Source organism: Mesoplodon bidens (assembly GCF_964165515.1).
Source record: "Mesoplodon bidens genome assembly, chromosome: 11".
Taxonomy (NCBI): Eukaryota; Metazoa; Chordata; class Mammalia; order Artiodactyla; family Ziphiidae; genus Mesoplodon; species Mesoplodon bidens.
In genome coordinates, this window is record NC_138167.1 from 44,680,364 (window position 1) to 44,703,908 (window position 23,545).

Below are 23,545 nucleotides of genomic sequence, written 5' to 3' on the forward strand. Positions count from 1 at the left end.
ACTCTTTCCTCTTAATCTCAGGATCTTGACAGAAGGTGAAGGCAAATATTTGTAGTATTTCCAATTTATGGGTGAAGCAACTGAGCCCCAGAGAATGACTCGCTGCAGGTTTGCAGAGCGTGCATTTGAAGTCAGGTCCGCAGGTTCCAAATTCTGTGGCGTGAGAGACAGAGCGATGGGTTGTCTTGTCTGGAGCAGGGAGGCCCCTGGAGGCTGGTGAGATGGGAGTACAGTGGGTGCGGGGCCTGTGACCCAGGAGGCCCTGCATCACCGGTTCAGCTTCTCCTGGTAGAGAGCATGGCCTCCGAATGACTTCTGTAGGTGTGTTTGTGACATGTTCAGCAGGTGTAAGAAGGATGGGCCAGTGCCAAAGGCCAAGCCCAGCTTTTTCCCTTTATGCCCCTGCAACCAAGCCCTGCTCTCCTGCACATATAAGAGACCCGGGCTACGGCTGTGGCAGTCAGCGGCCTGGCCCTTCTCGCTTCTCCCTGACAACTCTGAGCGTGTTCCTCTCTCTCCAGCCATGCTCGTCAGACAGCAGTGTGTCCGAGGCGGGCCCCAGGGCTTTAGCTGCGGCTCAGCCATCGTAGGTGGAGGCAAGAAGCCTGCTTTCAACTCGATCTCCATGTCTGGGGGCACAGGCTGCTACTCCTCTGGGGGCTTCAGTAGCAGAAGTCTCTGCAGCCTCGGGGGAAACAAGAGCATCTCCATCGGCACGGCTGGGCGCTGGCAAGGCGCTGGGTTTGGGGCTGCTGGAGGTTTGGGGGCTGGCTGCTTTGGCCTTGGATTCGGGGGCTCCTTTGGTGGACAGGGTGGTGCTGGCTTCCCTGTGTGCCCTGCTGGAGGGATTCAGGAGGTCACCGTCAATCAGAGCCTGCTGACGCCCCTCCACATTGAGATTGACCCTGAGATCCAGAAGGTCCGGACCGAGGAGCGGGAGCAGATCAAGACCCTCAACGACAGGTTTGCCTCCTTCATTGACAAGGTGAGCCGGCCCCTTGGTCAGATAAGGTGGTAGAAGCCAGGGTTTCTGAGTCCTGGCATCTCAGACCTGAGCCTGCTGCAGACTTGGGAGAACTGCGAACATCTCTGGGCCTCTGTTTCCCACCCGGTTAAGAAGATTCATTCCTCTTTCTCTTATGTCCTATGGCTGGTGGGAAAACAGGCTGTTCAAAGCAGTTCAATACTTGGATTTCCTGACATGCTATGTGTTACTGGGCAAATCATTCAACTTTTCTGGGTCCAGTCACCCCAGCTATAAAGTGGGTTCCTTGTTTCCCTGCTTCTTCTCAGATTTTGGTTTCATAAATAATATGGCTTATAATTTAATAGTTAATTAATTATAGTTAATATAATAGCTTAACGACTGGCACTTCTGTTGTCAGAGCAGAAGAAAACCAGGCTGGTTTCCCAAACGAGAAAGGGACTGACTCTAATGGCAGATTAGAGCTCCTGGTAGGACCTTGGAAGGTCATTGTGTTCATCCTCCTGACTCTGGGCAAAATTGCTCATTTCTGGGTCTGTTTGAAGAGGATAGGGGATGGCTCTCTGATTTTCTTTTTTGTAGTCCACTTCCCTTCTCCATGCAAGGTCTGGACGTTCAAGTCTTTTCTGCTGTATGCTGTACTTCTGTATGATGGATGATAGCAAAGAGATTAGTTCCAGAGAGTCATTAATCCAAAGATGAATGACTGAATAGATGGCTGCAGCACATTTGGCCCAGGGTGCCCTGGTTCTCTGTGCATCGAAGTCTTAGTTCTCTTAGATGAATGGGGCAAGAATGAACAATCTTGGAGTAGATTGAGTGGGAATATTTGCTCTTCTTGCTAGTTTGAATTAACCCATGGCAGCTTAAAAGGGCTTTATTGTGACTCTAGGACCTGTAGATGTGAAAGTAAGAGCAAGGGTTGGGTGCTTCTTTGTCTAATCTCCCATCAGCATTTTAAGTTCAAACTGTAATCAGTCACCCTTACCTACTTTTCTTTCAATTCTGAAGCACCTAAAGTGGAAATATCATGCCAAACCTTGGTTTATCTGGCTAGATCTCTTCCTAGAGGGAAAGTTCAGGGAAGTCCCCTTGCAGCAGTGAGTCTATGATACTCAGAATATGTCTAGGGCTTGATCTTAAATATTTATACTCAGCTGTGCACAGGTTCATAGGGGCACACCAGGTCCATTTATAAGAAAGCTTGTTTAAAACATCTTCAGTGAATTTATCATTCCTTTGCCTTGGGTCCGGGTCACTTTGAATGCAATAGCCCTTAGGCTGTGGTTGTATCTCCTAAATTTGTTTTATTTTATTATTTCATAGAAGTTCAGTATTCTCAGCAGCTCATCCCTTCTCAGTAACTCTGGATCTCTGTGGTCGGGAAGTTGTTCTTGCTGCACAGTCAGGCACCGATGCTTGGACTCTGCTCTGTTCTTCCCAACACACGTGGCCCACTTGCTGCTATGGAGCGGGGCCGCCATGTTGACCCCAGCAGATAGTGCCTGGAGTTGCAATGTGGTGGCCCTACTCGGATGGCTCTTGGGCTCCCTGCTTAGCTTGGATTGACTGGGATGGTGTTGGCCAGCCCTCCTGCCAGAGATTCAGGCCCTCATCAGTCGGTTGGTGCCCGTGTTAAATACAGGTGCGGTTCTTAGAGCAGCAGAACAAGGTTCTAGAGACCAAGTGGAGCCTCCTTCAGCAGCAGACGACAACCACATCCAGCAAAAACCTTGATCCCTTCTTTGAGGCCTACCTCAGTGCCCTGAGGAAGCAGGTGGATACCTTGACCAACAACAAAGGACGCCTGCAGTCTGAGCTGAAGATCATGCAGGACAGCGTGGAGGACTTCAAGGCCAAGTATGTGGGGAGGGGAAGTGACACTCTGCCCAGCCATGCCCCAGGCCCCCCGGGCTCCTCTTCATCCTTTAGAATTTCAGGCTCTGAAGAGACTCCAAAGGGTCAGGGAGGACCTCCAGTCTGTTCCCATGCTTCTACATGGTCACTTTTTTAATGGGGTGAGGTCTAGTAACCCTAAGTTGCCCCAAACAGAAAATGAGTGAGGTATTCAGAGAGTTGGGCTTGCCATATACAAATAAGATAAAAAAATCAAACAGATGGAAAGCAATACAGCAGGGTTAGAAGAATACAGGCTGTAGAGATAGGTGGACCTGCTTGGCATACTGATTCCTTCACTTACTAGCTGTGTGATCTTGGGTGACTTGCTTAACCTCTCTGAACCTTAGTTTTCATCATCTTTAAAATGGGGATAATAGTTCTACTTTATAGGTTGTGAGAATTAAATGAAATTAAATGAGATAGAGAAAGCTAGTAGCATAGTGCCGGACATAAAATGAACATTGAATGCAGAGTAACTCTTATTAGGCTCATTATGGGATGGAGCTGAGAAAAATACCAGCTCCCTCTCTCAATTCACTCTCAAACCAAAGAAAAAGAACTGGAGTATTGGCAATCTTCCTGAGAATTTAATCCACCCAGTGGCCAAAGGACAGCCCTTCTATGGAAATAAAATCGACCAGATCATTGCTGGTTCTCCTCCTCACATCTTATGTCTTGCAAACAGTCTTTTTAAAATTTGGTTTTCATTTCTCTGAGTAAACTATTGTCTAGACTGGTACCTCATACACTGTAATTACTCAATAAATGTAGGTGGAATGAATATCTGTATGAACGTGGGAAAATGTAGCCAATTAGATGGATTTTTCCAGATAGTTAGATGTTTGAAAACCAGCAGGAGAGAGTGAGAAACACTAGCTCACTGTGGGGCTTTTGTCTTTTTTTTTTTTTGCATCTTCCCATCCCCAGGTATGAAGATGAGATCAACAAACGTACAGCTGCTGAAAATGACTTTGTGGTCTTAAAGAAGGTAAGGGTTGAAGGAGGGTAGGGATGTGCTCCCACTTCCCTTGGGAGTGGCCTTTGGCTTGAATCATGGGTTCAGTCCATCTCTCTCACCTCCACCCCACTTGGTACTATCCCGATCTCACTGAGCTAGGAATTAAGGCTGTGCAAAAAGCCCATTTGGATAATTAACTTCCATGTCTGCAGGTGGCTTTAGGGGCAGAATAGGCCAAATGATTAGTCCCCCGCCACCTCACCTGGTGCTACCTTGTGTGCCACATAACACGCCCTGCCCCCTTATTGGAATGCCTGTACCTTGTCTCTTATCCTCCCCCTTCCTCTGCAGGACGTGGACGCCACCTACATGCACAAGGCGGAGTTGGAGGTCAAAGTGGAGGCCCGTAATGATGAGATCAACTTCCTGAGGGTCCTCTATGCTGCGGTGAGGACTCCATTCCCGCCCCCCCCCCCAATTCAGGGAAGGGACTCTTCCATCTGTGAGGCTGCTGGTCAGAATTGACAGTTCGTTGAAAGGACTTCAGCTCCCTTACTTCAGGGCCGTGGGCTCTCAGCAAGGTCATGGATAGAAAGGGTTGAAGTGAGAGATTCAACTGAGAGGTCTCAAAACCAGAGGTTGTCTTAGAAGATTAGGTCTAAAGATTGCACGGGATAGAATTTATTGCCGTCTAGCATTTCTCTAGTGAAATAGATCCATTCCCTTCCCTTCCACGCAACATGCTCAGGGCCCCCTGAACTGGAGGAGCTTAGGGAGCAGTAAAGACTATAAGCATTGCTTTTCTGACTTGAGATATCACCAACCACTTGATTTCTACATAGAAACTTACCCCTCCTCCTTCTCTGGACACTTTGGGAATGCCAAGTTGGCTTCCATCTGAGCCTGTGGCATGGCCATTTCCACGGTGATGGCAGGTCTCTGGTGTCAGAGATTAGGGAAGACTCTCCAGGAGGCCTGATGTGAGACATTTTCCCTGCAGGAGCTGTCCCAGATGCAGACCCACGTCAGTGACACGTCTGTGGTCCTGTCCATGGACAATAACCGCAACCTGGACCTGGACAGCATCATCACTGAGGTCCGTGCCCAGTACGAGGACATTGCCCAGAGGAGCAAGGCCGAGGCCGAGGCCTTGTACCAGACCAAGGTGGGTGTCGGGGGTCTCTCAGGAGCCGAGAGTGGCTTCTGGGGCTCTGCTTTTGATGTCTGTGAGCAGACGATCATCAGCTCGAGCCCAAGAGAAGTCAGGGGTAAACTGATTCTTCTGGGTGGCACTGATCCTGGTCTGCCTAGAAATAGCATGACATTTTGTATTGTCCCTTCCACCTGTGGCTATTCTTGCTGAGTCCACTTGAGAATAGACTCTACCCAAACACCCCTGACCCCTGCTTCCCTGTGTCTCCTGGGTCTTAGGTCCAGCAGCTCCAGGTTTCTGTCGAACAACATGGTGACAGCCTGAAGAGCACCAAGAATGAGATTTCAGAGCTTAACAGGTTGATCCAGAGGCTGCAGGCTGAGATTGAGAATGTCAAGAAGCAAGTATGTGTCACCTCTACCCGGCCTCGGTACAGGGCCAGGGGCCTGAGGCAGATGTCTCCATAGTAGACAAGCAGATAAGGCATCAGACCAGAAGATCTTGAGCTAGTCTGCGGGGGATTTGTAGCTCTTTGCATAAGTCATACCCAGATCTTTTCAGCAATATCCTAGTTAACATGACATGATAACCTCAGCAAATAAGTTTTCTTGGCTTTTTTTCATTGGTTTTGCTCATTTTATCTAATCAGTCTGGTGGGGGCATTGGTGGACCCTAGCTGGAGTGAATAAAATGCATAAGAGTCAGGGAAGGTGGGGAGAAGGACAGACAGAATCCTGACATCCTAACCCAAGCAAAGCTGCTACAAGAGAGGGGACAGATTTAGAGGTCTTGACAGTAGGCCCCTGGTGATTGCCTGTCCCGTGCCTTTGTCTGCAGTGCCAGACTCTGCAGGCATCCGTGGCTGATGCAGAGCAGCGTGGGGAGGGGGCCCTGAAAGATGCCTACAGCAAGCGCACAGAGCTGGAGGTCGCCCTGCAGAAGGCCAAGGAGGAGCTGGCCCGGATGCTGCAAGAGTACCAAGAGGTCATGAGTGTGAAGCTGGCCTTAGACCTTGAGATCGCCACCTACCGCAAGCTGCTGGAGGGCGAGGAGTGCCGGTGAGGGGGGCTAAGGCAGGGTGGGAACAGGAGGAAGGGAGGGGGTCCAGAGCCATGGCCAGTCCGGGACACCTCTGCTGGACCACTTGCTTCTGTGCTGGTGTGTTATGAATCAGGATGGTGTTATATAACAGGTTCACATTCAGGCCTCAAATCTGGCTGCTGAAGGATGGGAGGGTGCTTGACACCTGCTTGTTGAACGAAGTGTGGCTCCAGGTTTGCTGAGGTTCACTGCTCTTTTTGTCACCCACAGAATGTCTGGAGAATGCCAGAGTGCCGTGAGCATCTGTAAGTACCGTCTGCCCCCGCTGTGGCCACTTGTTCACCCCGGTTTGGGGTGAGATTCCTGGTTTCCAGCACTGTTGGAACGACCTTGTTCTTGTCTTTCTCCCGCAGCTGTAGTAGGGGGTGCTGCCAGCACAGGAGGCGTTGGTGGAGGGTTAGGAAGCTGCTCCGGATTTGGCCTGGGTTCTGGCTCCGGAAGTGGTTTTGGGTTTGGTGGTGGTGTTGGTGTCGGCGGCAGTTCCAGCAGCAAGATCATCTCTACCACCACCCTGGCCAAGAGATCCCACCGATAGAGGAGGTGAGGTCCCTGCAGCCGTCTGAGGCCAGCCTGGCCCATTCCTGGTGTCTCTGCTTCCTTCACCCCCACCTCCACCCTCCCTTCCTGGGGCTCATCTTACCAATGTCGTCTCAGTGCCAGGGCATGGACTCTGCCCTCTTGGAGTTTGGTAGCTTCTTCCTAATTTGGGCTTGCTGACCCAGCTGGAATGGGAGAGGTGTCAGCTGACTCTTCACCTCCCGTGGACGGAGGTGAATCCAGCCAGGCGCTTCATCTCCAGAATTATTAGGGTCACATATGTCCCCTCCCAGCCCAATGCCGCCTCCTACCAGATCCCGGATCTCCCTCTACATCAGGACAAAACTCCTTCTCCATCACTTGGCAGCAACTGACCCTGCAAGGTCAGGACAAGAGCCACTCAGTACCCTATCCACCTCTTCTCCTTCTCTCTGTCCATCTTTGGGTGAATCTTCAATAAAAAGCTTTTGTCATTCACTATGAGCAATCGTGTTTGTTCCTTGGAGAGAAGACTCCAGAATTCAGGTGAAAGTGAAGGAGGGTGGGGCCTGAGGGAACTGTCTGTCCAAATCAAGGTTATCAGCTAATTTCTCAGATCTCTACTTCTAAGTTGCCTAGATTATTGGGAGAGAAGGGTCACGTGTGGAGCCTGAAGGCTGCCTACAGAACAGGAGCAGTCTCAAAGCAACCAACAGTTGTCCAAAGATCGCGCATTGCAGGCAGTCAGGGTGGGGCCGTCTCAGCGCTGAGACCCAGGAGTATCTGGCGGGAAGGGGTGCAAGTCTGGAGGTGTGGGGTATAGGGCAGGAATGGGGACAGGCAGTCAGAGGTCTCCACTGAATATAGAACAAGAGGTTAGGGAGCTTATGGAGAGTTTATGCTCAGCGTCTAGCAAGGCCCTGTCTTCACGAAACTCCATGCATGGGCTTTCCCACCAGGCCAGCAAGGCTTTTGGGAACTTGTTCGCAGAATCAACAGGGTCACGACTGTTGGATGGAGAAGTGAAAACATGTCGCTCTCACAGAGCTCTCGTGCTGAGGTCACTTGCCCTTGTCCTCAGGTGATTCTGTCAGAAGTTACGTCTGAGTGGCTGTCCCTGAGTGGTGGGAGAGAGGGGGGCGTAAGGCAGGCCTTTGGGGGCATTGGACGGTGTAGCTTCCTGTTTGGGGCCAGCCCTGGAGATTCCGGTTGGATATTCAGAGGTGGGGGTCTGGGTATAGCCTTTGTGGACATCCTGTTTTTATACTGGACCGATTCAAGATACCTGGAGCATCACAATCTTCCCTTCTTCAGAGGAAGTCCGCACAGCTCCCCTTGTGCAGTCTGACCTAAATTCCTCCTACTACGGATGCAGACTGCACTCACTCCCCTGGCCATCAATTGGTGCCTCCCACCCTCGACTGCCAGGGAGTGCATACAGACTCCAACCCCTCCACGTGGTGCCTCCCACGGGCCCTTACTATGTGCAGACTGAAGGGCACGCCGTTCGCCCAAGGCTGGTCTCTGCCCACGGGGCCTTCGCCACATGCAGGCAGGCTCAGGGCAGCAGGGCAGAGTAGCAAAATGTTAACCTCAGGGGTTTGCATTCCCAGGCAGGGGCCTCCTGCCAGAAGCAGCTGCTCCCTGCTCCCTGGGCTGGCCAGCTGGTCCTGCAAAAGCCAATCTCCCCACAGACCTGGGGCTCACCCCGTGTGGCAGAGCAGGAAGCCTTTGACTTCCTTCCATCACTGAACCCCTCCCCTGGGAGAATGCTGAATCGGCTCTTTTCCGAGTTTCTGGGGTGGGGAGGAGGAGTCAAGGGTTGGAAGCAGGGGAGGGGCTTCTCAAGTTCACCCACCAGGAAGTTGTAGGTCGCCACGGGAGAAGCCGAAGCCCAGAAGCCGGGCAGGTTACTGCCTTTTTTGGTGCCCTCTGAGTGCGTGGAGTGTGGGAGCGGGGAGTAGCCAGCCTGAGTATCACTGTTGGGTCTTTCAGGGCCTCCTCAGTTGAATTTAATGACTTACACTCAAAGTTAGATGGTAGAAATAAAATTAAAGGTCCCTGCCATCCTGTCATTCTGAGCCTGATGGGAAAGACAGAAAAATGTGTGATCATAGTACAGCGTGGTAAGACCTACAGACTGGTGTGCCAGGGGCTCTGGGCACAGAAGTGTACCCAAGCAGGGAATCAGAGAAGACCTCCTGGAGGAAGTGAGTCTTCCCTGAGTTGGAGCTGGTTAGGGAAAAAGGGAGGACAGGTTGGGGGGCATATTTTCCAGCTGGAGGGAGAGGCTCACGCAAAGACTCAGAGACTTGAGAGCACATGGGCCCTTTATGGAACCTGGAACTGTTTGGCACAGGTGAAGAGCCAAGTAGGTGATGGGCAGGGGCAGTGAGAACTGAGCCTGAAGATCTTGGTGGATCTCAGATCTCAAAGCACCTTGATGCCAGGCTAGGAGTTTGAATTTGACCTTGACTTTGAAGGGCTATAGGCAGGGGAGTATCATAATCTAAGTTGTGTGTTGTAAAGCTGCAGTGTGGAGAGTATGGGAATTTCAACTGACTTTAAGGCCGAATCCAACCATCAGTGAGATCAACTGTGTTTTAAGGCAAATAAATCAAGCCAATGAACAGGTGGTTGAGTGGGAGGCAGGTGATAGGCCTGGCGAAGCTGGACAGATATCTACCTCTGCCACACTCCCCAGACAAAGGCACAGTCTGCCAGGCTGAGCTCGGCTCCCTGCTTTGACCCCTCTCCCCGTAGTTCCAGGAGCTGCAGCTGGCAGCTGGCTGGCATGGGGATGACCTCAAACACAGCAAGAACGAGATCTCAGAGCTGACCCGGCTCATCCAAAGGCTGCACTCGGAGATCGAGAGTGTGAAGAAGCCAGTAAAGGGGCTTTGAGGTTTCCTGGCTCAATCCCAAGGGAGGGGTGAACTGTCAATCATATACACTCCCCCATGCCCCTTCTCCTTCTCTGGGTCCTCCATCTCAGAAACCCCTTCCTCAAATGGAGCCCCTGCTCTCATTGCCCGCACTTAGCTCCCACCTGAATTCTGGAACAGTTGGAAGGGCCTTTTCAGAAAGCCAAGGGGCTGGGAATAACATCCCCCCAGTCCCAGGTTGACAGGACTCTATCGCCATGCATGGGGTTTTGCTCTAGGAAGTGGGGCAGGACAGGGCTTGGTCCAACCACAGTAAGCACTTGGGGCGGGGGGCGGGAAGGGAGGCTCAGGGTGCCTTAGAACTGAGGGGGCAATGCCACCTCCTGGCCCTCAGTGCTCCAACCTGGAGATGGCCATTGCTGATGCCGAGCAGCGGGACAACTGCACCCTGAAGGATGCTTGAGCCAAGTTGGATGAGCTGGAGGCCACCCTGCTCCAGGCCAAGGAGGAGCTGGCCTGGATGATGCATGAGTACCAGGAACTTATGAGCACCAAGCTGGCCCTGGACATCGAGATCGCCACCTACCGCAAGCTGCTGGAGGGTGAAGAGTGCCAGTGGGTGATGGAAGGGGTCTTAGAATATTAGGGCTGGAAGGACTTTTGGAATCCTCTGACTCAATTTCCCAGATGTCGGGGGCAGGCTGATGGAGGGGCTGGAGATGCTTTTTTAGGTCACCCACAAACGTAACATTATACAGAATCTGGTCAGGTAATAAGATGATGATTTCCTTTAGGGTTCTCTTTCCAGTCTTCAGACTATGATGGGGAGAAAGTTTCAGCGTAGCGCTGTTGTATCTTTAACACTGCTGCCCTGACACCTGCAAATGTCCCTGTTAGTAAAGAGATGGTAGATCTCAGCTCCACAGCCTCTGGGCAGACAACAATATCTAGCCAAAATTTTTAAAAAACTGTTTCATGCATTATATTATTTTTACTGCTACAGTTTTTGTCTTTTTAGGTCCAGCAATACTGGTTTTCTGTTTACCCTGGTGATATGACTTCCTTTTAAGAGAAATGCGTTTTTTATTATAAAAGGCAGGATCACTGGAAAATACTAAATATATAAGAGTATGAGTTATACATGGTCGTAGCAACAATTGGAAGGGTGGTACATGAAGCACTGACATTTGAGAAACCCTGTTCTAACCTAGCACCATTTTATAAATGAGACCCAGAGAGGAAAAGTTATTGGTCCTAAAATCATACAGTTGGTTTCTTAGCGGCAACTCCGGATGCTAGCGTTTCTACATGTGTATTTATTCAGGCAGTAGCCCCCCCGGGATGAAGAAATGGGCTGAAGAGAAGCACGGCAGGAGGGCCCCTGGTAGGTGGTGTTGCCACGTAGCGGGGGCTCCAGGGTTGAAATTCGCACATCTCTGAAGGGGAAAGAGCAGAGTGAGGAGGGAAAGAGAGGTGCTTAGAGTCACACAGGTGCACTTCATGCCACCTGGCCAGCTAGTGGGCTTGTGGAGGCCGCAGTAGCCTGGCTGATGATTCCAGGCTGGGGCGAGCGTAACTTGGATTCCATGTGAAGGAGATTTACCTGTGCTTTTCTCCCTGTGCAGGATGTCTGGAGAATATACCAATTCTGTGAGCATACGTGAGTATTTCACGCCCTGAAAGAGTATTTTTAGCCCATTAATGAACACAAAGTAAGCAGTCCCCTACCACCAGGACCCTCTGGAAGAGCCTGAACTCTGCCTGGTAGAGCATCATTGTCCTAATCGCCTCCTTTGCTGAGACCTTCGGCCTCGTCCTCTGTGGAGTCAGCTTCCCATCACATTCTGACATTTCACACTGACCCCCTCCCCAGAAACCTCACCCATGCTAGGATAAGACTCTCAGCCCTACCCTCTTGTGCCACTCCCATCCCGGCTTTCCTTCATGACGGAAGCCGTGAGCAGGAAGAGGGGCACCTCCTCAATCAGACTGAGACCTGCGCACAGAAACACTGCGTGAGCTGGCAAAAACTCCCCCGGAACGAGCCATCAGGAACTTCTTTGAAAAAAATTAAGAATGTCTTCTTGTGTTAAATGCAAGACTTGTTGGCTTATGCAATACTTGGGCATCATCTGTTCTTTGGGGGAAGCCCCTGCTACTCCTGTTTGTTCAAAGAATGAGGAGGCTCTGGGTTTGGGGGTCCTGCGGCATCTGGGCTGATTCTCCCAGTGCTTGAGCTGCCCAGGAACTGAGCATATATCACTAAACTCAAGTCCACTGTTGATGTGGAGTGTTTGTGTAAGAGGGACACATTTAAGCTAGTTGGGGCTGGGAGGTTGGAGAGGACTTCGGGTCAGCCCTGTCCTGGGACACGTGTTCTGGGGAGTGCACGTGGATTTTTTTTTTTTACATCTTTATTGGAATATAATTGCTTTACAATGGTGTGTTAGTTTCTGCTTTATAACACAGTGAATCAGTTATACATATACATATGTTCCCATATCTCTTCCTTCTTGCGTCTCTCACCCTCCCACCCTCCCTATCCCACCCCTCTAGCTGGTCACAAAGCACCGAGCTGATCTCCCTGTGCTCTGAGGCTGCTTCCCACTAGCTATCTATTTTACGTTTGGTAGTGTATATATGTCCATTCCTCTCTCTAGCTTTGTCACAGCTTACCCTTCCCCCTCCCCATATCCTCAAGTCCATTTTCTAGTAGGTCTGTGTCTTTATTTCTGTCTCACCCCTAGGTTCTTCATGACATGTTTTTTTTTCTTAAATTCCATATATATGTGTTAGCATACGGTATTTGTCTTTCTCTTTCTGACTTACTTCACTCTGTATGACAGACTCTAGGTCTGTCCACCTCATTACAAATAGCTCAATTTTGTTTCTTTTTATGGCTGAGTAATATTTCATTGTATATATGTGCCACATCTTCTTTATCCATTCATCCGATGATGGACACTTAGGTTGTTTCCATCTCCGGGCTATTGTAAATAGAGTTGCAATGAACATTTTGGTACATGACTCTTTTTGAATTATGGTTTTCTCAGGGTATATGCCCAGTAGTGGGATTGCTGGGTCATATGGTAGTTCTATTTGTAGTTTTTTAAGGAACCTCCATACTGTTCTCCATAGTGGCTGTACCAATTCACATTCCCACCAGCAGTGCAAGAGTGTTCCCTTTTCTCCACACCCTCTCCAGCATTTATTTTTTCTAGATTTTTTGATGATGGCCATTCTTTTTATTTATTTTTATTTTTTTAAATTTATTTTTTATTTTTTTATTACACTTTTTTTTGCTTTATAACAAATTTAATCAGTTATACATATACATATGTTCCCATATCCCCTCCCTTTTGCATCTCCCTCCCACCCTCCCAATCCCACCCCTCCAGGCGGTCACAAAGCACCGAGCTGATCTCCCTGTGCTATGCAGCTGCTTCCCGCTAGCTATCTACCTTACGTTTGGTAGTGTATATATGTCCATGCCGCTCTTTCACTTTGTCACAGCTTACCCTTCCCCCTCCCCATATCCTCAAGTCCATTCTCTAGTAGGTCTGTGTCTTTATTCCTGTCTTACCCCTATGTTCTTCATGACATTTTTTTTCTTAAATTCCATATATATGTGTCAGCATACAGTATTTGTCTTTCTCTTTCTGACTTGCTTCACTCTGTATGACAGACTCTAGGTCCATCCACCTCATTACAAATAGCTCAATTTCATTTCTTTTTATGGCTGAGTAATATTCCATTGTATATATGTGCCACATCTTCTTTACCCATTCATCCGATGATGGACACTTAGGTTGTTTCCATCTCCGGGCTATTGTAAATAGGGCTGCTATAAACATTTTGGTACATGTCTCTTTTTGAATTATGGTTTTCTCAGGGTATATGCCCAGTAGTGGGATTGCTGGGTCATATGGTAGTTCTATTTGTAGTTTTTTAAGGAACCTCCATACCGTTCTCCATAGTGGCTGTACCACTTCACATTCCCACCAGCAGTGCAAGAGTGTTCCCTTTTTTCCACACCCTCTCCAGCATTTATTGTTTCTAGATTTGTTGATGATGGCCATTCTGACTGGTGTGAGATGATATCTCATTGTAGTTTTGATTTGCATTTCTCTAATGAGTAAAGATGTTGAGCATCCTTTCATGTGTTTGTTGGCAGTCTGTATATCTTCTGTGGAGAAATGTCTATTTAGGTCTTCTGCCCATTTTTGGATTGGGTTGTTTGTTTTTTTGTTATTGAGCTGCATGAGCTGCTTATAAATTTTGGAGATTAATCCTTTGTCAGTTGCTTCATTTGCAAATATTTTCTCCCATTCTGAGGGTTGTCTTTTGGTCTTGTTTATGGTTTCCTTTGCTGTGCAAAAGCTTTGAAGTTTCATTAGGTCCCATTTGTTTATTTTTGTTTTTATTTCCATTTCTCTAGGAGGTGGGTCAAAAAGGATCTTGCTGTGATTTATGTCATACAGTGTTCTGCCTATGTTTTCCTCTAAGGGTTTGATAATTTCGGGCTTTACATTTAGGTCTTTAATCCATTTTGAGCTTATTTTTGTGTATGGTGCTAGGGAGTGATCTAATCTCATACTTTTACATGTCCCTGTCCAGTTTTTCCAGCACCACTTATTGAAGAGGCTGTCCTTTCTCCACTATACATTCCTGCCTCCTTTATCAAAGATAAGGTGACCATATGTGCGTGAGATTATCTCTGGGTTTTCTATCCTGTTCCTTTGATCTATCTTTCAGTTTTTGTGCCAGGACCATACTGTCTTGATTACTGTAGCTTTGTAGTATAGTCTGAAGTCAGGGAGCCTGATTCCTCCAGCTCCATTTTTCATTCTCAAGATTGCTTTGACTATTCGGGGTCTTTTGTGTTTCCATACAAATTGTGAAATTTTTTGTTCTAGTTCTGTGAAAAATGCCAGTGGTAGTTTGATAGGGATTGCATTGAATCTGTAGATTGCTTTGGGTAGTAGACTCATTTTCACAATGTTGATTCTTCCAATCCAAGAACATGGTACATCTCTCCATCTATTTGTATCATCTTTAATTTCTTTCATCAGTGTCTTATAATTTTCTGCATACAGGTCTTTTGTCTCCTTAGGTAGGTTTATTCCTAGATATTTTATTCTTTTTGTTGCAATGGTAAATGGGAGTGTTTTCTTGATTTCACTTTCAGATTTCTCATCATTAGTGTATAGGAATGCCAGAGATTTCTGTGCATTAATTTTGTATCCTGCTACTTTACCAAATTCATTGATTAGCTCTAGTAGTTTTCTGGTAGCATCTTTGGGATTCTCTATGTATAGTATCATGTCATCTGCAAACAGTGACAGCTTTACTTTTTCTTTTCTGATTTGGATTCCTTTTACTTCCTTTTCTTCTCTGATTGCGGTGGCTAGGATTTCTAAAACTATGTTGAATAAGAGTGGTGAGAGTGGACATCCTTGTCTTGTTCCTGATCTTGGTGGAAATGCTTTCAGTTTTTCACCATTGAGAATGATGCTTGCTGTGGGTTTGCCATACATGGCCTTTATTATGTTGAGGTAGGTTCCCTCTATGCCCATTTTCTGGAGAGTTTTTTATCATAAATGGGTGTTGAATTTTGTCAAAAGCCTTTTCTACATCTATTGAGATGATCATATGGTTTTTATTCCTTAATTTGTTAATATGGTGTATCACATTGATTGCTTTCATATACTGAAGAATCCTTGCATCCCTGGGATAAACCCCACTTATTCATGGTGTATGATTCTTTCAATGTGCTGTTGGATTCTGTTTGCTAGTATTTTGTTGAGGATTTTTGCATCTATATTCATCAGTGATATTGGTCTATAATTTTCTTTTTTTGTGATATCTTTTGCTGCTTTTGGTATCAGGGTGATGGTGGCTTTGTAGAATGAATTTGGGAGTGTTTCTCCCTCTTCAATTTTTTGGAAGAGTTTGAGAAGGATCGGTATTATGTCTTCTCTAAATGTTTGATAGAATTCACCTGTGAAGCCATCTGGTACTGAACTTTTGTTTTTTGTAAGATTTTTAATTATGAGTTTAATTTCATTACTTGTGATAGGTCTGTTTATATTTTCTAATTCTTCCTGGTTCAGTCTCGGAAAATTGTACCTTTCCAAGAATTTGTCCATTTCTTCGTGGTTGTCCATTTTATTGGCATATAGTTGTTTGTCATAGTCTCTTATAATCCTTTGTATTTCTGCAGTGTCAGTTGTGATTTCTCCTTTTTCATTTCTAGTTTTATTGATTTGCGTCCTCTCCCTTTTTTTCTTGATGAGCCTGCCTAAAGGTTTATTAATTTTGTTTATCTTCTCAAAGAACCAGCTTTTAGTTTTATTAATCTTTGCTATTGTTTTCTTTGTTTCTATTTCATTTATTTCTGCTCTGATCTTTATGATTTCTTTCCTTCTACTGACTTTGGGTTTTCTCTGTTCTTCTTTCTCTAGTTTTTCTTTTTTCTTTTTTTTTTATACATAATTTAACCCATTTAATGGGCTTCCCTGGTGGCGCAGTGGTTGAGAGTCCGCCTGCCGATGCAGGGGACATGGGTTCGTGCCCCAGTCCAGGAAGATCCCACATGCTGCAGAGCGGCTAGGCCCATGAGCCATGGCCACTGAGCCTGAGCGTCCAGAGCCTGTGCTCCGCAACGGGAGAGGCCACAACAGTGAGAGGCCCACGTACCGCAAAAAAAAAAAAAAAGATTTTTATTTTAGCCATTCTAACAGGTTGTATAATGGTATCTTGTGGCTTTAGTTTCCATTTCGTTGATGTCTAATGATGATGAACATCTTTTTATGTGCTTATTTGTCACCCATATATTTTCTTTGGTTAAACATTTGTTCAATCCTTTAAAAAACAAAAAAAACCCCAAAACCCAAAGGCAGCTGTGGCAGTGAGTTCAAGGATCCCTGTGCTAGAAACCTCAGGCAGCAGATGTGCAACCAAAAAGGCCTCGAGATGAAGGGCAAGTGAATGCTGGCTCTGTGAGCAGAAAGCTGCAGACCTCATCCATGTCCTCCTTGTGTCCTCGTCTCCTCCCACAGGTTCCCTTCCCAAGTCAGGAAATGCTTCCTCCGGAACCACAATCCCAGTCCCATCCCCCCTCCCTGTTGTCCTCAGCAGGGCAATGCTCTGATGCAGGAAGTCCAGCCATGGGCTCTCTCGGTGACCCTCTCCTTGGTCACAATTCACTGGGTCACTGCCCCAAATGCAGAGATAACACACATACCCAGGATGCTTCCCTACGACCAGGGGAAAGCCCATCTGCCCCCGTGCCTTTCTGGGCCTTCACAGCCAAGGGGCTCTCATTGTCCTCTGATTGGGATTGTGTCCAGGTCTCTGCTTCCCCCACAATAAACGACTGATATCATTTGATTCTGAGTGTTGAATATGTTGCCTGGGATGTCGATATCTGAGTTGCCCTGAACAGTTTTGCTTGGTCCAGCTCTTTCTTCCTTCTGGGTCCCTGCCCTGACATGGATCTTTGCCATCTGGTCCTGGCCAGGTAGGCTTTGGGAGAGAGGTGCTCCTTATAAACAGCAGAGATTTGTTACTGATGCGCCTCTGGGCAGGCTTGGGGCTTCCCATGCACTGGGGCACCTATTGCACACAATGGCCCTGCCAGATGGGCACAGTCACCACCCCCCCACCATTATAAAGAGGCTCAGGTCTCTGTGATCAAGGAACCAAATCACCCCCAGACTGCCAGGCGTTCGAGCTTCAGCGTGGCTTCCTGCTGCACTTCTCAGAAGCTCCCACAGCATCCCCCGCAACTGCCTCTTGTTGCCGGAGAGTCACTCCTTCTTTCCTCCTCACACCTGCCAACCCACCCCCAGTCCTACTCCCCCACTCCAGCCCTGCTTTCCTCTTCTTCCAGCCGATTCTTTTCCACCCCCACATTTGAGGCCAGCATGCCCACCTGCTTATGGATGCATCTGTATCTACAGTGTCTGCAAAACAGTGGCTCACTAGACAGAGCTTCGGTGAGCCCGGCATTGTCAGGCACTGGGAATTGTGGAGTCATCAAACGGGTTCACAGAGCCTGTCCTCAGAGAGCTCACAGTCTGGTGGGGAGAATAAAAATCAGCAACTAACAAACGCAGGATACGCTGTCAGGCAGTGATGACTGCTGTGAAGAAAAATTAAGTGGAATAAGAAGGGTGCTCTTTGAAGAACATGTTTGTTTCTGTTAGTGTTCTCTCAGAAGCAGTTAGCACAGTCGCCTTGAGCAAGGTGCGGAAGGACAGAGTCCTCCAGGACGAGGCCACCTTCCAAGGATGAGTGTCATTCGAGGGTGACTTTCAGGGTGCCCGTGACCCCTTCTCCTCCCTGTCATTACCCAGCCTCCACTCCAGTCTTTCTTCCCAGAGGCCAGGACTCTTCACACTCCAGGACCATGGCAAATCTGACTTCCAATCTCGATGCCCATGACCCATTTCCTGAAAGCCCCCTCATCCTTCGTGGCTCGGCTGAAATGCCACCTCCCATGGACATGCGTTTTCTGGTCCCTCCAGGTGGACTCCATCAAGTCATCAAGCATTAAATGAGAAGGAACATTAGAGCTGGTGGCAACAACTGCCCTGGTACCCCCACTACATAGGCCAGCAAATGGAGGCCTGGATGTCTAAGTGCTCTGCCCACGTTCACAGTGCTGGTGAGCAGCAGGTTGGGGACCGGAACCCTGCACATCCACAGCACTGTTCCCGAACCTGTATTACAGTTGTTGCTTTATTTTCCTGGTGTCATGTTAGCTGCGCACATGTTTGTCCCCTCCCCTCACCCCTCACAGCCCCGTGTTGTGTTCCGGGGCCCTCAGTCCGGCTCACGGTTGGCACTCAATGTAACATTTGCCACAGATATGCATGGGTCAGTCTCACCGACCCTCACTGGGGAGAAAGAGCTCATGGAACACACATGTGTCCTGAAGATTTGGCATGCAAGTGATGAAACACATTTGTGTTAATCAATTTGTGCTTTACATGCATCCACGCTTATGCAGCTTATAGAATTTATCAACCAAACAGAGACACCTTTATTCTGGACACATGCTAAGCTGGATCTGCAGACAGCAGGCATAAGCCAGGACTCTGTCAGGCACATGCTGTCGTAGGTCTAGTGTCCTGGCTGAGCGTCATATGCCTGGCTTCAAATCCTGGCTCTTCTAATGGCTAGTTGTGACTGGGTGCAAGATCCTGCCTTTACAAAATAGGGTCGATACCAGCTGGCCTTTACTGAGTGCTTTCTATGTGCCAGGTACTTCTCTCAGCACTTTATGTCTGGCAACGATGAATTCTCCCAACAACCTGATAGGTATTGTTGTTATAAGGTGCAATTCTAATAATGCAGATCTCACTTGTGAAGATGTTGAGACTCAGAAGGGTAAAATAACCCACCCAACGTCACACAGTTAGTAAATGGCAGAGTTGGGAGTTGACCCTCAGTCCAATCCCAGAGTCCATGCTTCCAGGCATGATACCTCCTTACCTGTCAAAGTTCTCACTGTAGAGAAGAGTTGAGAACATGAAAAGGGATAATGGAAGTAATACAGTGCCTGGAATATAGTTTGCAGCCAATAGATGTTAGCTGTTATTATAATACTTACTATTAATGCATGTTCTGTGGGCCTTTTGTGTTTGCCAGCTGTGCACTGGTTCATGAGCAGTCAGTCCCCAGCAGGACTGTGCCCAGAGACCTGGCTCAGGTGGGTTAAATGCAGGGCCAGGGCGAACACTGGGTCTCTTCACTGACACACGGTCCCATTCAGTCACCAACTGCTAATTTGCAAGCGGGAAGAGTAACTCCTCGGTGCCAGTATTTTTTTTTTTTTTTTTTTTTTGCGGTACGCGGGCCTCTCACTGCTGTGGCCTCTCCTGTTGTGGAGCACAGGCTCCGGACGCGCAGGCTCAGCGGCCATGGCTCACGGGCCCAGCCGCTCCGCGGCATGTGGGATCTTCCCGGACCGAGGCACGAACCCATGTTCCCTGCATCGGCAGGCGGACTCTCAACCACTGCGCCACCAGGGAAGCCCCGGTGCCAGTATTTTGTGCATACACTGCCCTCTGCCATCAGTCCCGGGTACTGCACCTTCCAGCCCCGTGCCTCTGGAGGAAAGACTCTTCCCTAAAACGGAGAGGATGTGAGATGATCTTGGACAGGCTCTGTGCCCACCGTGGAGCTGCCAGCTGGAGGAGATGCCGTTTTGCTCCCTGGCGTGCCCAGGCTGGCCCAGCCTCCTTGTTGCCCAGGCCCTGGCTTCTGTCTCCCCTCCGTCTCCTTTCCCATCTCTCCTCTCACAGGATTGGGGGTTAGGAACTGTGGTAGTGCTGGCATTGCTGCAGCCCGAACCTCTTTCAGGACCTTCAGACGGCTCTTCCTTGACAGGCACCTGAAAATTTTGGTGCTGGTCAGGAAGTCCTGGGAGTGAGAGCCCCCGTCCCTCAGCAATACTGTCCTCTAGCCTCACCCACACTGTAGGTAAGCTCCTGTCCTGGCTGCAAGGGGGACCCTCTGAGATCTCAATACCACACCCCGCCTCCGCCCCAGTGCAGTAGATGATCTGGGCATGGAGGCACTGGTGAGACACAGCCAAGGGGCTACAGAGGAAGGAAGGATCAGAGCTGGACACAGACAGCCTGGGAAGGCTTTCTGTAGGAGGTGAAGGGGACATGACTTGTTGGAGACCGGGAATGCCTTAAGACGTTTTAGCTCTCATCTGGCAGCTGCTCTGAGGTCTGAGCTGCCCTTTGCCAGCTGCCTCTATTTCCCTCCCAGGGCCTCCACCACTCCTGCCATCTCAGGACGACCGCCACTTGTAGGACTAACCCTCTGCTTATGGCACCATCCCTCAGACCTTAGACTCACATTTGGCAAGTGCTGCACAGACCAGAGAGACGCTGAGGGTCTCTCCTCTCCTGCAGACCAATTTCCACCACTCTGGCCCTCCCTCCCTGCTTGGTGCACTTCCACACTACACCCCCTTGTATATTTGGTCCCTTTTCGAGGCTCATCACCTGAATCCCTCCTTCTTAACTTCCAATCCATCCATCCCCAGGAGGGCTCTAAGGGAGTCCAGATCCTTCTGGCTGGAACTCCAGATGCAGCACCAAGTTCTAGATTAAAGCTGCTCCCCACTCAGTGTACCTGAAAGAACCATAGCTCGGTGGCTCCAGGCTGGAGTATGTCTGTGAGGACACACACTTTGCAGTCAGCCAGTCGAGAGTTTGTTTCTTTTGCCACTTATCATTGCGACTTGGTCAACTCGGTCTCCCGGCTCCTCTCTTTCCTCATGTGTAAAATGGGAAAAATAATAGGAGTATTGATTTTGCAGGATTGGTATGAGGATGAAATGAATTAAAATGTACTCAGCAGGCCCTCAACCAATGATCACTCCTTGTCTATACCCAAGGCATGACCGTCAGGATCACTTCCAGCTGGATTCCAATCCCAGGCCGGCAGCTTTTTCTTCATTCTCCTCTGCCCTCCTGGCCCACATCCATTTCCAGGTTCTGTCCCATGGTTCCTGGTCCCTCTCAGCCCTTCCCTTGGCTCTCTGTTATGACATGCATCCCCACCCTTGCTCCACACTGCCCCTCTTTTCCCTTTCCCTTAACTGGGAGCCAGTGTGCCCCGGCCCTCTGTGTTCCCTGGCTCACATTGCAGACCACTTGCAACCTGGCAGCTGTCGCTCTCCTTCACTCTCTGATTTGCAGGCTCTTGTCACAGCCAGCTTCCTGAACCCACAACTGCGTGTCACACCTTGTAGCCCAGACATAACGTCCCACTTGCTTCAATGGGAGTGGCCCATGACACTGGGGAGATGGGGGCTTTATCTCGAGGCCTCCTTCTCTATAAAGGGGAGTGGATAGAGCTCTCTGAAGGGGCTCAGCTGTGGTCTCAGCTCCAGATGGAGGAGCTCACAGGCTGACCCCAGCCTCAGGTGCCAGCGTTGTGTCACCTCAGCCCCACCTGCCTGAGCCCCTAAGTCCGTGGTAGGCTTGCATCCTGGAGGGCGGAGCTTAGGTCCCTCTGCCCAGCAGTGAAGAGGTTCCCTGTAGCCAGCAGGTAATTCATCCCTTCCACCCAGGCTGGGGCTGGATGGAAATGTATCCTGTCATACACTGTCATGTATCCACTGGAGGCGCAGGCCAAGCCCCTGTTTCCAGCCTCCGGGCTCATCCTCCTCCCTTTCTATGCTTTGGCTCCTCCTCTTAGGACCAACCCCTTCCTCCCCACTGCCCAGGAAGCTAGAAAAGCTCCCTTTTCCTAAAACACCCACTTCTTATTTCTTATACTTCTTTCTGGACATCCTACTTTTAGATTTTTTTCCTCCCGGTTCCTACTTTGCCTGTGGTCATCCAGGTCCCTTGGTGCTACTGCCCTGCTGCTGTCCCTCTCCTAACTCCTGTCCCTAGGACCACACAGGCTCAGTTATAACACGGACACAGGGAAGGGGGGATGGCTATTCCCCTCACACCTGAGGCAGGTGCCCCCAGCCCACACCTCCAGTTCTCCCTACTGGATGTGGTACGTGGGCTGTTCTGTCCTGTTTGAGGGCTTGTCATTAGGACGACTGGCTTAATTACAGCCTGCCTCACAAAGCCCGCTTGTTTGCTTTGGAAATGGGCAAAGGAAGAGACAGATCAAGCATCCGACTTCATAGCCACCATCAAAAGATTAAGACATTTTCCCTGGCCTCCCTGTTCTCTTTCAAAAGAAGAGTCATGCAACAAAGGGGTTTGGGGGTCAGAAAATACGATGCAAACTTCTTCCAGAAGTGGCTGGAGTTAGGGGGGTGGTCTGAGGTGAGGAGATGGATAGAATAATAGAGGCATGGGGGTTGGTGGTATTTTGAAAAGAGCAAATGAAAACCAATGTGTCCTTCCCAGAGCAAGACGGCTCTTGTCTCCACATACCTCTGTGCATTTGAGCTGAGGAAAGCTTTGATGATGACTAGTCAGGGAGTGGGGTGGAGTTGTAAAGAGTCCAGAGTGCTTTTCTTTCTAAAAAGAGGAGAGAAAGAGAACTAAAGCCTGCTTGATCTCCACTGCAGGGCAGGGGGTCTATCCAGCCATAAAAGCCTTAGGAGCCAGAGTAGGAGGAGAGAGAAAGAATTAAGAATGAGGAGTTTAGTGAGGCATATCCACGAGGTGTTGAAGGCTAAGGATACTCAGGCTGCATACTTTGAAAACTAGTCTGCAAATCCCTAAGCCAGAGGGCAGCGACGCTGGGCAGAGTTCCTAGTGGACGGAGCCCAGAGTGGGCAGAGGCAGGTGGCGGGGGTCCATCACTTTCTTTCAGGAGCTCAGAAAGGAAAAGACCCAGGGGACTGGAAGTCAGAGCACAGGCCTGGAGAAGTAGGCGACAGCACGGGGATGGGGGTGGGGGAAACCAGGAGACCCTGATGACCCTCTCCCTGGGAGCAGGGAGGATTCTGGCCAGAGGCTCCCACTCACCTGTATAACACCAGCCTATCCTTGAGATTCGGGCAGGCACCAGGGCTGTCCTGAGGGCCGAGCGGGTTGTGTCCAGCACTAGGGCCCGGCGAGGGGGTGAGCAGGGGCTGAAATCCAGCTGTGCACTCCGGTGAAGGGCTGCATCTGCACAGAAGAAGAACTGGCACAAAGGCGCCTTAAGGTCCCTGCAGCCACTTGGCTAAACTGCTCTGACATTTGTCTCCTGAGCTGGACCGCAGCAGAGGGGAGGAAGGAGATGCTGGTGCTGAGGAGAGGATGTAGGGAAGGTCTGAGACTCAGAGATAGGGTTTGTGGAGAGATGGTAGAAAGTTCTATGAGACCAGCTGTGATAAGGAAGCTGCCACCAGGTTTCAGGTCACTGAACATCCTCTGCTAAGTTTTAATAAACAGAAGCTTACTGCACAATGTCTTCTACCCTAATGGTCACCAAGAAGTGGGAATTTTGACCACGCTGACTTCCTGTCTGGGTTTTCACTCAATACAGTGCCTTATAACAGGACTTGAATAAATGAGAGTGGAATTGAATTTAAATTGATGCCATCCAGCTACCTGTTTTCT

General features: G+C 49.1%; 1 protein-coding gene across 1 annotated transcript; it reads left to right on the forward strand.

Moving 5' to 3' along the window:
- Positions 1–337: 337 nt before the first annotated feature.
- On the forward strand, positions 338–6,631 carry KRT4 (keratin 4; the record flags this gene model as incomplete). Its single annotated transcript, XM_081248615.1, has 9 exons — positions 338–985; positions 2,631–2,845; positions 3,812–3,872; positions 4,194–4,289; positions 4,843–5,007; positions 5,274–5,399; positions 5,833–6,053; positions 6,307–6,341; positions 6,450–6,631. Exons 1-9 carry the CDS (start codon positions 524–526, stop codon positions 6,629–6,631), a joined length of 1,563 nt encoding a protein of 520 aa, XP_081104741.1. The 5' UTR covers positions 338–523.
- Between the last annotated feature and the right edge of the window lie 16,914 nt (positions 6,632–23,545).